Source organism: Melanotaenia boesemani, chromosome 3 (genome assembly GCF_017639745.1).
Source record: "Melanotaenia boesemani isolate fMelBoe1 chromosome 3, fMelBoe1.pri, whole genome shotgun sequence".
NCBI lineage: Eukaryota > Metazoa > Chordata > Actinopteri > Atheriniformes > Melanotaeniidae > Melanotaenia > Melanotaenia boesemani.
The window spans coordinates 32,006,188-32,021,577 of record NC_055684.1 but is presented as its reverse complement, the minus strand read 5'-3'; the positions used below and the strand labels follow the sequence as shown (position 1 = coordinate 32,021,577).

Here is a 15,390-nt window from a genome sequence, read left to right as displayed (position 1 = left end):
AAGAAGAAGAAGAAGAAGCCGCCTCTCCATTTACTTATAATCTTCAACATATCACAATCAAATTAGACAAATGGTTTCACATTAGCTCAAGTCAGTCTTTGGTATCATGTAGATGTTACATTATTATGCAAAAGTAGGACATATGAATGAAATCTGGAGATGGCCCAGAGAGTTTATTTAAAGCACTACTACATACGTTTCCATCTTTAAAACTGTGCTTTTTGCTCATTTTGATGGTACTGTGACATTTATTTTTCACATTTCTGGGATGGTCATTGCCTTGCAGCATCCTGGGACTAAGAAACTGCACTCCACAATTTTGTGTTTGGCTTTATAGCAGGTAAAGAGAGTTGTCTTTCATAGACTTACTCACTATGATATCAACTGCAACCAGATCTTCATATCCCTGAATGATGTACAGAGGTTTAAGATAATTTTTTCTATTTATTTAATTTATAAAAAGAACACACTGAATGTAAAATTCTGCTTATCATTGCTTTCTATAATTCACTTTTATCAGCCAGCATTATTCTAAACAATATACTGTTTAGTTAAAAGTTCCCTTTAAGTGAACTCAAATTTCTTACTTGTACATCAGAGGTCGTTGAGAATATAAAGCAGTTTATTCATTGATTTATTTTACACCAAAATATGACACTATATATAAAATGAACATGATGATAGCAGTGGTATAAAAGTCACAAATTTACCAGATTTCCTCCCTGGATACCATGATTGACTTGATGATCTACGATTTCAGTCTGAACCACAGTGGCGGTGGTATCACAGTAAACTGCGGACTGAAGCCAGGTTTGAATAAACCAACTCAGCTGGTAAAATCGGGCTGACCATTAGCAACTGACTGCATTGCTTACATTATTTAACCAGCAGGGGACTGATGTGTTAAGCTGGTGCTTCTGTAAAGAGAGCTCTTGGAAAAAATTTGCATGTTAACCAACCTCCAGTGAGTATTCACTGTGAGTGAGACTCCCTGGGTGTTCAGTCATGTGTTGAGTGTAGCTGATTCGGATTTATAAATAGTCCAACTTTAAGGCAGCATTCGTAGGAGCATCAGACTACCTTCTATGCCATCCATCCAGGAAGGAGGAGCCATAAAGTTTGCTCTCATTGTCAACACCTGACAGCCGGGTTCACAGCCAGCACCTTGTGATTTTAGTTAGGGTTCCAGTTCACTCAGACTGGTTATATAACACTGTGTGTGGGTATTTCTGAAAGACTCATGCCTTTGTCATGCCATCTCTCATATAAGTGGATCAGTTATGATTGTTTCTTTATTTTTGTGTGCGTGTGTGTGTGTGTGTGTGTGTGTGTGTGTGTGTGTGTGTGTGTGTGTGTGTGTGTGTGTGTGTGTGATGTTTTCATCATACTATTTTGTTGTCTGTCAGTTGAAGAAGTCAAAGCTTCAAGTTTTTTATTGTAAATATATGTAAGATTTCCACATCATTTTATGTGACCAAATTCCTATTAATGAAGTAGTTGACATTTTTTAATAAAACTGATGCACTCTTTAAAATGATCCGTTTGGAAGATTCCCATTTGGATAATTTAAATAAAAAGAAAAAACAAAAAGAAAAAAACTCTGACCTTTAGAACAGAACCAGTTGTGTCTAGGTGTTTCAGTGTTAATGCTAAGTTGGGATAATTGGCCGGTTATGCTGACACGAGAGTGTTTTTGAACTTCTCATCTAACAGCGAGAAAGCAAGTAAGCATATTTCCCAGCTTGTTAGCTGCTGTGCTGAATTATGATTACATAAACACGTCACTGGTTTCATTCTTGAGCTACCAGTTAAGGCAGGTTGTTAATGGCACAAGATTATCAGATAGTGTCATGAAGCTGCCAAAGAAAGTCTACACCCACAGCAGTTTTGAAGTCAAAATGAGTGTGTTGCAAGTTTTCACAACTGTTCAATAAATATCCATAATCTTGAAACTTGATCAAAGTTAAAGAGGCCTCATTTTAGTTTTCTGCAGTCAACATGTGACTTTTGGATTGATGTTGTTACAGCCTTGGCCCTGGGGCCGTAACATGTTATGGTTTTGTACCTTCTGCTACCAGCCTGTGTTAGGGTATTTGCTGGTTTGCACCATGTGTTTGCTATGACCTTGAACCCCAGCTTCCTCACAAATACAGGCACACATACACACTGCACCCTGTCCACCAGACCCCTTTCCTACCACCACTTGATCCTTGTGTTGGGGCTCTGTGAAGTGTGCATGCATTGGGAAGGTTGCTGTGAATAACTTCTTGGCAAGCAGCTAGGATCTGTCATCTGCCAGTGCAACACTATCCATCCTGTCAATCTTGTTTTATAATTGTAACATTCTCATATTCTCCAGCTGAGCAGAGAGAAGTTTCCAACATAGTAACACACACTCAGACTACCAACAGTACTTTTCCACAATTTTCTAATTTTACTCAAAACTGTAAGAAACATGTTTTCAAAAATTATTGTTTTTCATTGTTTAAAAAATGCAAAGTGTAAATGCACGAAGCAAACATACAAAAACTGTCAGCACACAATGAGGAATTGATCTGATAAAAAAAAAAAACGTTGTTTTTGATGGTTGACAAGCAAGAATGCAAGAAAAAGATTTTATTCGAATTTAATGAGGATGCACAAAAGGAGAATTCAAACATTTGTTAGGAATTTAAATGTAACATGTTTTAGAAAAGTTAAATGCAAATTTGCAATTGCAAAATAAAGCACTTTGGGAATAATGTCTCAAAGTGGAATGGCAGTCGATCTTATTATTATTATAAATAACACCACAAACATATTTTGTTATAGCATGAAAACCAAATCGAATAGTAATGCTCTCCAGGCCTGTAGCAGGGCACTGAAAACAGAAAAGATCCAGTTGTAGAAATCTCAATATGGACCAATGAGCACTTCTATGAAGTCACACTAACTGTAGCAGAATGCCCAAATTCATTTAACAAAAAGACATAAAAACAATACTATTCAAAAGTTTGGATGCACCTACCCCATTTGTTTTGGGTCAGTACACTCTAGCTTCCAGCTGGTACTTTAAAGGTACATGTGTAAAAATTATTGATCATCTGGTCGTCCTCAGGGGCTGAAATTCTTCCAGACATGAGCATGTTTCATCTGTGAGTGGATCCATTGGCCTCAGGTGCAGTGATGACTGCACTACAGGTAAACCTGTGTAACGTGTCTTCTTCTATGCTTAAGGAGTTACTTATCCCAAATGGCACTCTAGCACCTATCAAAAAACTGGTACCACAGTTTTAAAGCCCAGTAGGTTCTCATTTCACATGCAGAGTTGTTTGTCCATTCAGAGACACCGTAGTAAACTTTTGGCACAAATATGGCATCTGCCATTTATGTAGATCCACAGTAAGTAGATATAAATGGCTCATTTTAAGAGAATAAAACACGAGTTGTTTTAGCAAAGTGATTAGATACCAATAGAAACAGGTTTTAATTTTATATTAAAATTTTCTGTCCTTGATTTAGTTGCACCTTTAAGTAAGATCCATAAATGGTGCCTCCCTCTCTAGGCCAGCGCTCATAAATACACTGGAAACAAAGAGGAAAACGTTCCTTTGGTCCATCAGTTCAAATGACCATGGAAATCATTGACACTGCATTCTCTGACCAAACTGGAAAGAAACCATCTGGGTCATTATCACCGTTGAGTAGAAAAGTCAGTATTCGTGATGGTATGAGGGGTGCATCACTGTACATGACATGAATAATCTCTGAGCTTACATTTATGCTGAATGACATATTCAAATTTCTGTGCAACATGTGCTGCCATCAAGACAAGATTTGGATCAGGAAGGACTTGCTTATATTTCAGCAGGACAATGCCAAACCACATTCTGCACGTATCACAACATCATGACTACATAAAGGAGTCCAGATGCTAAACAGGCCTGCAGTCCAGCCCTGTCACACACTGAAAACTTTTGGCATATCATGAAGCTAAAAATAATACAAAGGAGGCCCTGAACTGTTGGGCAGCAGAAATCCAACATCAAGCAAGAACTTAAAATTGATTCACTTCAGAACTAAACCAACTGGTCCTCTTTGTTCCCAAATACTTACAAAGTGATGTAAAAGAAGAGATGAAGATAATTCAAAACTAAAAGTAAAAATATGAACCTTAGGGCTGTAATTCTATTTCTACATTTGTGTTTGAAGGAAAAGATGGCAAAAATTTTGTTTAAAATGGGAACTTCTACATCAGTCATTCACCTTCATGAATGTCCACCCTGTGAGTTATTATTCAAGGACGTTACACAGAACAAACAGATTTCCACCATCCCTCCCCTTCACACACTTCAGAATGATAATTCAGCAGGCTCACCAGTCACTTATGAATTTAATCCTGCTTGGAATAAGAGCTTAAGACAGTGATATGAAGCATAGAGTTATCACAAGAATAGCATGAGAAATGACGTCCACTCTCTCATTTATCACTAGAGACTTTCATTGAGAGAGACCAGATCCAATTACTGAGGGCTCTGTGGGCTCAACAATGGCCCACTATAAATACACTCATGGAGGGTTTTCCGCACTCAACAACCCACGTACACTAACAATATTGGACATAGATACATGCATGTACACAACTTCACTAGAGATGCATTTATGTCATTCTCAGAAGCATACAGAAACTGTCATGAACTGAACTGTTCTCTGTAACTGTGTGTATGTGTGCATTATAAAATGTTTAGGGGAGAAAGGGTAGAAGGGAATGAAACACTGGAGCCCTCACAGAGCATCACGCAGTGTCACAAATTTATTTACAGCTCAATCCATCAACAAATGGCAGGTGCAGCATCCTCACAAACAAACCTATTAGCTTTCCTCCCCCTGGAACAATATCATCTCCGGCAATCAGCTGCTGTTTTTCTACTCTCGCACACACACAGACACAGACACACAAATGTTATTAATTAGACTGTGTTACACAGGACCTAATTTACTTTCATAATTCTGCTGAAGAAATAGAACTATTTTGTGTTTAAAGAATTGTTGAATTATAGCTATCAATATTAATATAACCTTCCAACAATATCAGCCATAAACTACTAACAGGTAACATTAATAACGATGCTCATTTTGTTCCAGTTTAATGTTCTGCAGTAAAATGCTGCATCCTGGTATTTACAAGAATGCTACTTTGACATTTCCCACATACCTAAGTTTTTTGCAGCATAGCACTCCCCTAGCTACCCAACAGGACAGCAGCAGGTGTGTCCTAAGGTGTGCATGGTGTTTCCTTGTGTTTGCATGGCTATGTACTGGTGATCTGTCCAAGGTCCAAACTGTACCTTGCTTGAACAGGATGTATAAAATATAACAATGTATTATCATCGTTATTAATATTTGTAGTTTGAGTGAAATCACAACACAATAATTAGATGGACTGACATGAAATGTTGAAAATTGGAAAGAGACTTTACTGATCCCAAACTAGGAGATTAAAGATAAGGATGATAAATTGTTATGTTTGTAAACCTTTAACTTTTCAAATTTGATCAACTTTCCAATGATTATGTCAAATTGCAGCTTTTACACAAGTCACTCAGACAAGTGCCCCTTTTACTGTTGTATTTGTGAGAACGTATTGTGAACATGATCATGTACCTAAACGAGGGTGCAAGGCCACAGTTTGTTCCTGGGGGCAGTGTTTTATGTCAGGTCAAAAGTTAAGGATCCAATGGCAGCTCCAGATGGTAGCCTTCTTCTTTTGGAAAAAGATGGTGTCAAGAAACGCCGCAACTCCAAACATTAGATATGTTGACATGACAGTATATTTTGAGTTTGGGTGTTTCGGCAATGTGAAGGGGCAACATGCCTGACCTGTTATGGATATGTGGTCATAAAGAATAAAGCTTGACAGTCAAAGGGGATTTACATGGTAACAGCTCTGCCACCAGATAAAAAGATAGTTACAGCCAAAGGAAGTCTCTGCACCACTGCACTCATCTTAACTCTCCTTTTGAAACCGGACCTATCTGCACTTGCTATTACCGTACATCTGACTTTTGTAGCATGCTTGCCATTTTGTAATATAATGAACACCTCAATGCAAGCTAGCTTTCATTTTACCCTGTGTCCCTTTTTCCATTCTCTCTGCCAGCACCAAAATCCAGATGACCAAGTGTACGGTACAGTAGGATCAAGTGTCGAGTGGCTGAAGGCAGTCGGACTTTGCTGTGACTGAAAGCAGCATGGTGTTGTCTTCTTCGCGAATGTTGGCAACATTAAAGTAAATGTCATGCGTGACGAAACAAGACACACTCAGTAAAAAAGTTTCATTGGGGTCAGTTTTCACCACATTGTGATGTAAGCAGTATATTAGGCCCTGCCTTAAAGAAGTTTTCTAGTGCTATCAGAGCAATAATTTCTAGACACATCCTAAAATCTTCTGATATTCTATATCAGTTACAATGAGTTGATCCAGTTGGACATCAGATTTTGTCAAGCAGCTGTGGTGCTATGAAGGAAAATGAAAATGCTAACAATAACATGCTAACATGTTTACAGTAATGCTAACTTGCCATTTCATTGTCTTTTAGCATTGCAAGCAGTTTGATAATGGTAACCAGTTAAAAGTTAAAACCCACCAGAATTGATAAGGTATTACCTCATGAGTTTCTTTATTGGGTTTCAGGTTTGTGAGACAATATATGGCATTTATCCAGTCAATGTTTGCTGTGGTTAATAGTAACACTAAAAATATGATCCTGACCATGAATGACGTTTAATTTTGAGTTTAATGTACAGCTGGTGTTGAAGATTATTTAACTTTTTCAAAAAATATATAAAAATATTTCAAATGACTTGCTTCTAATTTCTAATGCACAATGATACGTACTGTGATAGACAAGTTAAAACAAAAAAAAAAAGTAAATATTGGAAGGCTTCATCTAACGATCCACTGTGGAATAAGAACAGATGGGCTACACCAAAGAACTCCTGTATAGGATTTTATTTGCAGGTGTGATGTCTACAAAAGCCCTTTCTTCAGCTTTCTATTGACTTCTAAGATGGAGAACATGAAAGTAAGCTACTTCATGTTGTGCTGCATGCCATGGTAGGAGTGCCATCTTAAAAGGAATGATCTCCTATTATCTCTGTTTACCACCATTGTTGCAAGTGTAGATTTTTCTTGGTCGAAAACTGTCAAATCAAGAAAGGGAAGTAATAATGAAAGAAAAAAGGGAAAGAAGATTTACCCAGGAAGTAAAATCCAACCCATTTTTGGACGAATTTATCAATGTAAACAAATAATAATGCTTCAAGATACATTAAGTGATATATGGGTCAAAATCTAACAAAATAGGCAATAATGTCATAAGGCGTTTTTTTTTTTTTTTTTACTGAGTTTGATTTAAAGAAAGCTATATTGTTGTTGAAATAAATGGTATATGGTTTATGTGCATAGAAACACCTCAAATTAACCCACTGCGGGCAAGAGAGTGGTCAAGGACATTAAACTGATTCCAATCACTGTGTAGAATTAAAACTTTAAGCCTTACAATTTAAAGTCTTGCCATTGACTCTAGTGGTAATAAAATATAGTTTAACTGTGAGCAATGTGTGCAAACATTCCCATCAATCACATGTTAGGTCAAAGACGTGCTATTCATACATACACTCTCTGAGGTGTGGCTTATTTTCTCACTGATTCGTTCATTGTGGTTAATTTTGTCATTACATTTTTTTATTCAGGCTAATAAAGGTTAAGCATGAAATATATCCTCAAAATGTAACAAAGAAGAAGAACTTGGCACTTTGATATTCACCTCCAAAACCTAAAATAATAAAGCATATTCAAAGAGAACACACAGAAATCTAACAAAAACCACAAAAATATATAATTACTCTTTTTCCAAAGTTAAAATGACATCACCCAGTAGTATATTTTGAAAAAAACATTTAATATCAAGAATTTGCTGCCTTTTAGCATTTCTGCACCATTTTATAAAAGGTCTGGCAATTTAAATGTACACACACTGACCAAAACACATACAGTAGGAGAGAGAAGTATTCCTCTTACTGTCTAACACACTGAAGTGTTCTTAGCTGCTCATCTCATCATCACACCTTATTGTGATTCTTTAAGAAACTTTAACTGAAATAAAAATGAATCCAACACATACAAAAAAAGTCAGAAAATGTTAAATGTGGAAGACAGTTTTATGACATGTAATATATCTGCAGCAAGCAACCAATTGACCTTAAACTAGAAATGCCTGCATTTTCAAATGATCGAGCATTTTGTTTTACTTTTATGCAAATAAAACAAAGGTAAATTTGTCTTTTCATGACAAAGACTCTGACATCTGCTTAGATCTATTTTAATCTTCAGATGGGCAGTTTCACTGTAGTTATAACTTTCATTGCATTGGGAGCATGTGAGCAGGATTGAGTTCTCACAGATCACCTTACAACATGTCATCACTTGCTGACCTTCAAGCTCACAGCATGAACACGTAACTCTGGCACTTCATGTCAAAAAGAGCTATGGTTCTAAAACCAAAGGAATCAGTCCAATATGACTTCTTCTGTTTTTCAGTAATAAAATGGAGCCTGGAATGAAAGCTCATTCATTGTCACTTAGTATGGTTCATACACAGAGGCTTCATGAAAGGCACTTTGTATTAAGTCCACTTTCACTGTAAAAATTCAAGAGGAAACAATTCAACAGCCCTGCCATCATCAGCTTTAAGCTGCCACAGAATGGCAGCACAGACATTTTTCTTTGGCTTCAGGCACTAAGGTTTGTAACTGATAGCATCAAACTTTGGTAAACTTTGGTCCGAGACCTTCCACAGGAGCACTTACAAAACTGCAGCTAGTTTTTGTGATAGACAGATATCAGGAAATATTTTCTGATGTTCTGGATGTGAGATTCTGCCTGTCTTTTCTGCTAAATATTCTACTTTAGTTTCTGAGTTCAATCATGAGCATTTTGAAATAAAAAATTTAAGAAATTAGTGTGTTTGCGTGTTTACTGGAACACAGTATTGTATCTGAACAAATATTCACATCTTGTAAGCTGCAGAGCAGAACAATGTTCACATTTCTAGCACAGCAAAAAAAGTAATCTTATAAATGCACAAAACATATATAGAAAATATAACATGAAATGCTATACATTTTTCAGCACTGAAATCAGGTTTGTATAGTGCTAACAATAAAAAAAATCAATGGTCTTTTAGAGGATGTCAGCCACAGGTTGATGATCTGAAGTAGAGTTCAACAATAACCCTCACATTAGATGCTTTCTTTCCTTTGTTTCCATCATTTTTACAGATATTACATTAGTATTTTTTGTTTGTTTTTTTTCAGAATGGCAGTGTATCCATAAAGATTTTCTCCACTATTGGTGGAGGAGGGACCAGGTCCTCCAGTTTCAGGTAAAAGATACGCTGCAGGCCCTGTGTGCACAGAGTCCTCAGCTCGGGGAGTTTTCCCAGAAGACGAGAAAGGTAGTTGGGGTGGGTCCGGCTTGGTTCTGATCCATTTCCACTCACATGCTCCCTTAAACAAGTGATAAGATTACTCTGAAAATCCTCCACTCGCCTGGGCTCTTTGAGACCATGCCGATCTACGTAAAAAAGATATTTCCATCAGAAACATTCTCCTAAATGCAAGACTCATAATCAAATGAGATTTACTGAATTGAAAGGCCTTCACGGGCTCTTACCAGTGACGATGACGAGCGCCGCTAGGCAGGCAAACAATGAGATGTCTAAGTTCATGCGGTGAAGGCTCTGGGAAAAAGCCATGATGGAGTCAATCCAGCCACCAAAACTGCGAACACACTGCTGTCGGTGGAGGACCAAACCGTTACAGAAGATCAACTTGTTCTTCTCTGGATTTGACCTGTACAGTTTTAAACCATTGTTTTACTGTTAGAGCATGAAAGGTGCATATTAATGCAAGAAAATATTTTCAAATGTTTATTCTCTTAATGATAAAAGCCTAACCTGTATGCCAGGCGGAGGATGAAGAGCTCAACAAAAGCAGATTCAAGAAGCAGTTCCTGGTCCTCTGTGCAGAAATCTGGGAATCCTGGGATAGCTTGAGACCACTTTCTTATAACATCCAGGCTACCAGTCAGCAGGTCATAAAACTGTTGGATATCACCGGCATCCTCCTTTTCTTTCAAAATATCAGTCTTTTCCTGATACTGAGGAAGAAGACAAGGAAAGGATAAATACTATTGAGATAACTCCAGTCATTCTTTTCACTCTCCTCCATGTAAACATTATAACTGCAAGAGTGGAAGTCTAGGATAGCTAAAAGTCATGAGAGGTACCTTAGAGTAGTCAAGTTTTCCAATGGCTGGGTTTGAGTTTGAATGAGCACTGACAAGAGAAGCTATGATGTTGACACTGGAGGTTGTGGATGAAGCCTCAATCATAGTCTTGGGTTTGGAGGGCAGGCGACCTCTGCGGCCTTTGAGGCCGTCTGTGCGAACAACTATGTAAAAGACAAGGAGGAGAACATGTGTGTGACCCTTACATGGCCATCGATGCATCTCACACTTTAAAAAACAACTGCTGTATCAGTTTCAGTCTCCCTTTTTCTGCAGCTGGCACTGTAAAGCTCTGGTTACACATGTCTGTGCTTCCAAGCTTTGCCTTCTCAAGACTGTCATTACAAACCTAAGTTTGTCATCGTTGTACATTAGCTGCTAGAGGCTTTAAGAGAATCTAACATTGCCTTACCTTCTTTGACCATTCCCACCGCGAGACATTTCTGGAAACGGCAGAATTGGCATCGGTTTCTCCTCCTCTTGTCTACTGGACAGTCTTTATTGGCAAGGCACACATACTTTGCATTTTTCTGGACGGTTCGCTGTCAAACAATAAAAATCAAAGCACATTACTACAGAATCATACTACAACGTGTATAACTGTGCAAAATGGAATTGCACAAATAAATCTGCATACAGCCTTCTGTTAAAAAATAAAGAAAATACAAGCCATATGAAGACTATGCAGGTTTTGCAGCTGTATTTCTGCAACATACACATCTACAACAAATGTCCCAATAAAAATGGGTGAAGTACTGGTACATTAATGCTGAATATGAATGTATTATTTAATCAAATTAATTCTTCATTACCTTCCAACCAACAGCAGAATTTTGAGGTCTACACCTATATCTATATTTGAGAGATCATAATAGCTAAAATTTATTGATTAAGACTGTGTTTTTTTCTGACTAAACACATAATATGTCCAAGATTTCTTTTTAAAAATAAACATATCCTATAGTTGCCTTTAAAGGGCCCAAGGAAAGTTGTGTACTGTCTGTAAAACAAAACAAACAAAAAAAAGAAGGTGTTACGACCCGACTCAGGGGTATGGAAGGGCGTAAGCAGGGGCCGTAACAGAAGTGATGCACTATATCCCATTTATGCCAATATGCAATATTTAACTTATTAACTTACTTTGATTGACTGAATATGCCACTACTAAAATATGATATATGAGGAATTTACCTTAAAGAAACCTTTGCATCCCTCACAGGTGCGCACTCCATAGTGTTGACAGGATGCATTGTCACCACAAACTGCACAATGGCTCTCACTGGATCCTGGGTTTGGGGTTTTAGGAGACATCATGGATCCATCCACCACTCTGGAGCTTTCCAGAGAACCTTGTTCCAGAGACATGGCAGGGCAATGAAGTGAAGAGACATGCTGCTGAGGAGATAGGAAAAACGAATCGTCCTGATTGGGTTGAGCATCCTGATGCTGCCCCAAGGAAGAGTGGTGCTCGGGACCAGGGCTGAAGGTGAAAAAAGAGAATGACTGAGCCATGGCGGCCTTATCCGCTGATGATGGGGGGGCTGGGGGGAAGGGGCTGAAAGGGGAATCCCAAACAGGTGCGGACTCTGTCTGAAAGCCTGGTGTTGGAGGAGAAGCAGTGGAATAGATAGGGCTGCCATAGTAGTCAGACCCACAAGATGAGAGTGTTTCATCAAGGCAGCTGAGTGCAAAAGATCCTGGGTAGCAGCCATACACCTGGAGATCATCCAGCTTGAAGGCTTGGTTCTGTATCTGTGGGCTGGAGCTTTCAGCTGCAGTGTGGTTGAAAGAAATGGTAGAGGAGGGAGGAGAGGTAGAAATCTTGCAGGAGTAAGCATCAAACTCCCCCACGTACCCATTTCCTACCAAGGTGTTTATACTGGGCAGTGAAGATGAAGACAGCGGGTCCTTTTGGCCACTGATGTCCATCACCAGTTTGGCACTGAAGTCAGGGTTTAAGAACTCAGAGCTGAAGTAGTTGTCATGGGGCAGGGATGCATGCTGGGTTTGTACACAGGGCATTGCTAAGAAACAGGAGAGAATTGAAAATAAGTTCTTGTTTGTCAATCTAAGAAAAATGTATTATGTAATGAAATTTCCTTCTAAGAATGATCTTTTCAAAATAGATTTCCTTTAATATTATTTTCAGTTTGGTGCATTCTCTATCAAGCTTTTACATGCAACATGAGACACTGTACATGTGACATGAGATACATCAGATTCACATAAGCGATACATGAGATTTTTATATCAGTGATGATAGCAGGGGCTGACTGACACTCTGACATCTATATCATTTAGGCACCAGTCCTTCAGTCCTACCTCTTTAACCATGCAACCAGTAGGCAATGTTAACACAATGAAGGTCCAGTATTTTATTTAAGCTGAAATTCCATTTTAAACCCTATCAAGCCTCTTTGGAAAATTTAAAGAGAGGTCCAGCTGAGAATTAAGATATTGTCAGATATTGTGTTACTGACTATTAATACTTTGAAAACATCCTTCAGTGGAGGGCAACCCTCTTTTACAACAGCTGTACCAAGAGGTGTTCAGATTGTATTTCAGGGTAGGCTCCATGCCAGCTGAAATGGGAAAGGTGGCACAGGCTGCTTGTGTGTGTGTGTGTATGTGTGTGTGTGTGTGTGGGGGGGGGGGGGGGGGGGGGGAGGCTTCAATGGGTGTGCAAGCATCTACCACTTGCAGGTTTTTCCTCATATATTTCACACCAAAAAAGAAGCCCTAGTAATTATTTTGCACATATGCTAATTAAAATTTACAATTAGGCTTGGCTTAAGCTGAACTGATAATGTACGTGTGTTTTTTTAAATATATATCTTATAATTACACCATTCTCTATATATTCTGTTGTCCAGCAACAATGCTAGACACCACGAAGTCAATAAGATGACAACATAGAGATAAGCTCAACAGATGATTACACTTGTAAAACAGATTTGAACACTTGCAGCAGCACCAACTAGCAAGGGCCCCTGAAGTAGACAAATACTGAGAAATAACCTGACCTAAATGTTAGTTACTATATCAAAACAACCACTTAACAATAAGAGTACTAATAGCACTTTCCTCCTACTTTTTACTTTTCTTTTTCAAAACTTTGATTTGCTTGCTGGTATGGTGTTTGTAAAATATTTTGCTCACCCCAGTGATATCAATGGGACCAACATAGTGGAGCTGGGAGTAAACATTTCAACTAGTATAAAGTCTTTGTACCTTATAAACTTGCATCAACTCGTTTGATTTATATCAAAACTATTTAAAATATTTCAAATCAGCAGTCCTGTAAGTCTTCTCGTCGGAGCTTCATTACCAAATAAAAAAAAAAGAAAAAAAAAAAAAAAACTAAACTTAAGTACTAAAAATGTGGCTCCTGTAGTAAACAAGCAATAAATTTTCACTCACCTATTTCATGTAAATATCCGGATTGTCAAAACTTTTCGTTCATTCCAAAACCAGATAAATGGATGAAAATCCCTCTACCAGCTGCTGTAAGCACACACACCCATTCAAACACATTCACACACACACTGGGTCAGACCAACTCAGGCGGTTCCATGCACTCTCGTTTTATTTGGCTGCGAAGACAAAAAGGCGGGTCCATGCCCAAAAATGGTGATGGGAGCAGTGGAACGTTCCGGGTCGCGATCCAATCAGCTTCACGTTCAACACGCAGACGTTCTTCCGTATGACGCACGCACGGGATTCCATTGACGCAAGAACCGAGAGGCGTGTGTTGTTCTAAATATAACTTGACAACGACAGCAGCGTTCACGTGGGGCTATTACTGAATGAAAAATGCTAAAAATAACCCGCAGTTTGGAGGCGCAGACGTTTTGTGACTGGAAATGAAGCTTTAATGCACGTTTAAACAGTGAGGTGTGCTATTGCCAGACCAGGAAACACCTGCAGTTTATTTTTTCCTGAATAGAATAGGCCCTTTATTCTCAGTGTCATCTGTTAGTTCCTCTGCCACTAATTTCTCGTCTAAACTACTAGAAGAAGTACAATTTTCAAGTATTGGAAATGGAAATATTGGAATTTATGGAAATCCAAACAGTCTACGTTTTAAACAGACTGAATTAAACACAATATAACTACAACAACAGCTAATTTTAACTATTTTTATTGACAAAATCATCTCATTCCAGGTTCTATTTGTTTCAGATCTGGACCTCTCAATTATCTCATACCATCTCCGTCAGTAGAGTCTGCCAACTGGGCACAAAGTCCAAGACAAACTTCTAAACAGCCTGCTTTAATGATGCCCTAAGGCCATTTGAGTCCTGGCTTTAGAAACATTTATTGACACATGGGTCACTTCAGGGCTCATTTAGTGACTCTTGGGAGAGCTTTTAATCTAACAAAATGACCAAACAGGCTGAATTCAAGTTGATAAGGGACATTTCGAAATGTAACTACAGTTACTTAAGGACTTAAAGTGAGATTCAGAAAGTGAGAGTAAAATTAAGCAATATATGATAGTAATAGATATCTTTATTATGACACCTAAAATATGACAATTACAACCACTTGTGGTCAAGTGATGCCATCAGTACTGTCATGTCGGCATTGAAGAATTTGCACTGTGGATGCCCCAGCTGCAGCTGCTGACATCCATTTGTCTGCATCAATTTAAGTAACACCTAATACCCTTTATTACATAACATCTCCACAACAACCAGGCAAACTAACACACACTAACACCAGAACCCTCTCAGGGGATATTTGGGTGTAATCCAGCTTGTGTAAAGAAAGGCGGTTGGTGTCCTTTGGTGAGGCAGTTGAGACTTGCAACCTACCCAGATGGCCTAGAGTTACTAGAGATAATTACAGTGGTTTGAGCTTAATGCACAGTTAAGAATGCATTTAAGTAACTAACAGAGTTGACATATAATCTTTCTATCCTTTTAACTCTGGCACATCAGCTCACACACATATGTATTTGTGGAAAAGTGCGCACACTGTTTTGCTAGTAGTGAATTGTCTATTGAGCCTATAACATGGTTTTATACTTTCAGCGCTGATTATATTTCAGTAACTAG

At 38.3% G+C, this 15,390-nt stretch overlaps 1 protein-coding gene across 1 annotated transcript; it reads right to left on the bottom strand.

The window, feature by feature from the left end:
* Positions 1–7,924: 7,924 nt before the first annotated feature.
* On the bottom strand, positions 7,925–13,889 carry LOC121637405 (probable nuclear hormone receptor HR38). The gene is made up of 7 exons (XM_041981543.1): positions 13,751–13,889; positions 11,522–12,354; positions 10,743–10,872; positions 10,331–10,494; positions 9,999–10,201; positions 9,716–9,894; positions 7,925–9,616 (listed from the first exon to the last, which is right to left on the bottom strand). Exons 2-7 carry the CDS (start codon positions 12,350–12,352, stop codon positions 9,354–9,356), a joined length of 1,770 nt encoding a protein of 589 aa, XP_041837477.1. The 5' UTR covers positions 12,353–12,354; positions 13,751–13,889; the 3' UTR covers positions 7,925–9,353.
* Between the last annotated feature and the right edge of the window lie 1,501 nt (positions 13,890–15,390).

Excerpts from the sequence above, each read along its gene's own strand:
- LOC121637405 (XM_041981543.1), bottom strand. The coding sequence starts at position 12,352 with ATGCCCTGTGTACAAACCCAGCATGCATCCCTGCCCCATGACAACTAC. Across the intron at positions 10,873-11,521 it reads GATGCAAAGGTTTCTTTAAG|CGAACCGTCCAGAAAAATGC; the intron begins GTAAATTCCTCA and ends ATTGTTTGACAG. Across the intron at positions 9,617-9,715 it reads GGCGCTCGTCATCGTCACTG|ATCGGCATGGTCTCAAAGAG; the intron begins GTAAGAGCCCGT and ends TTTTTTACGTAG.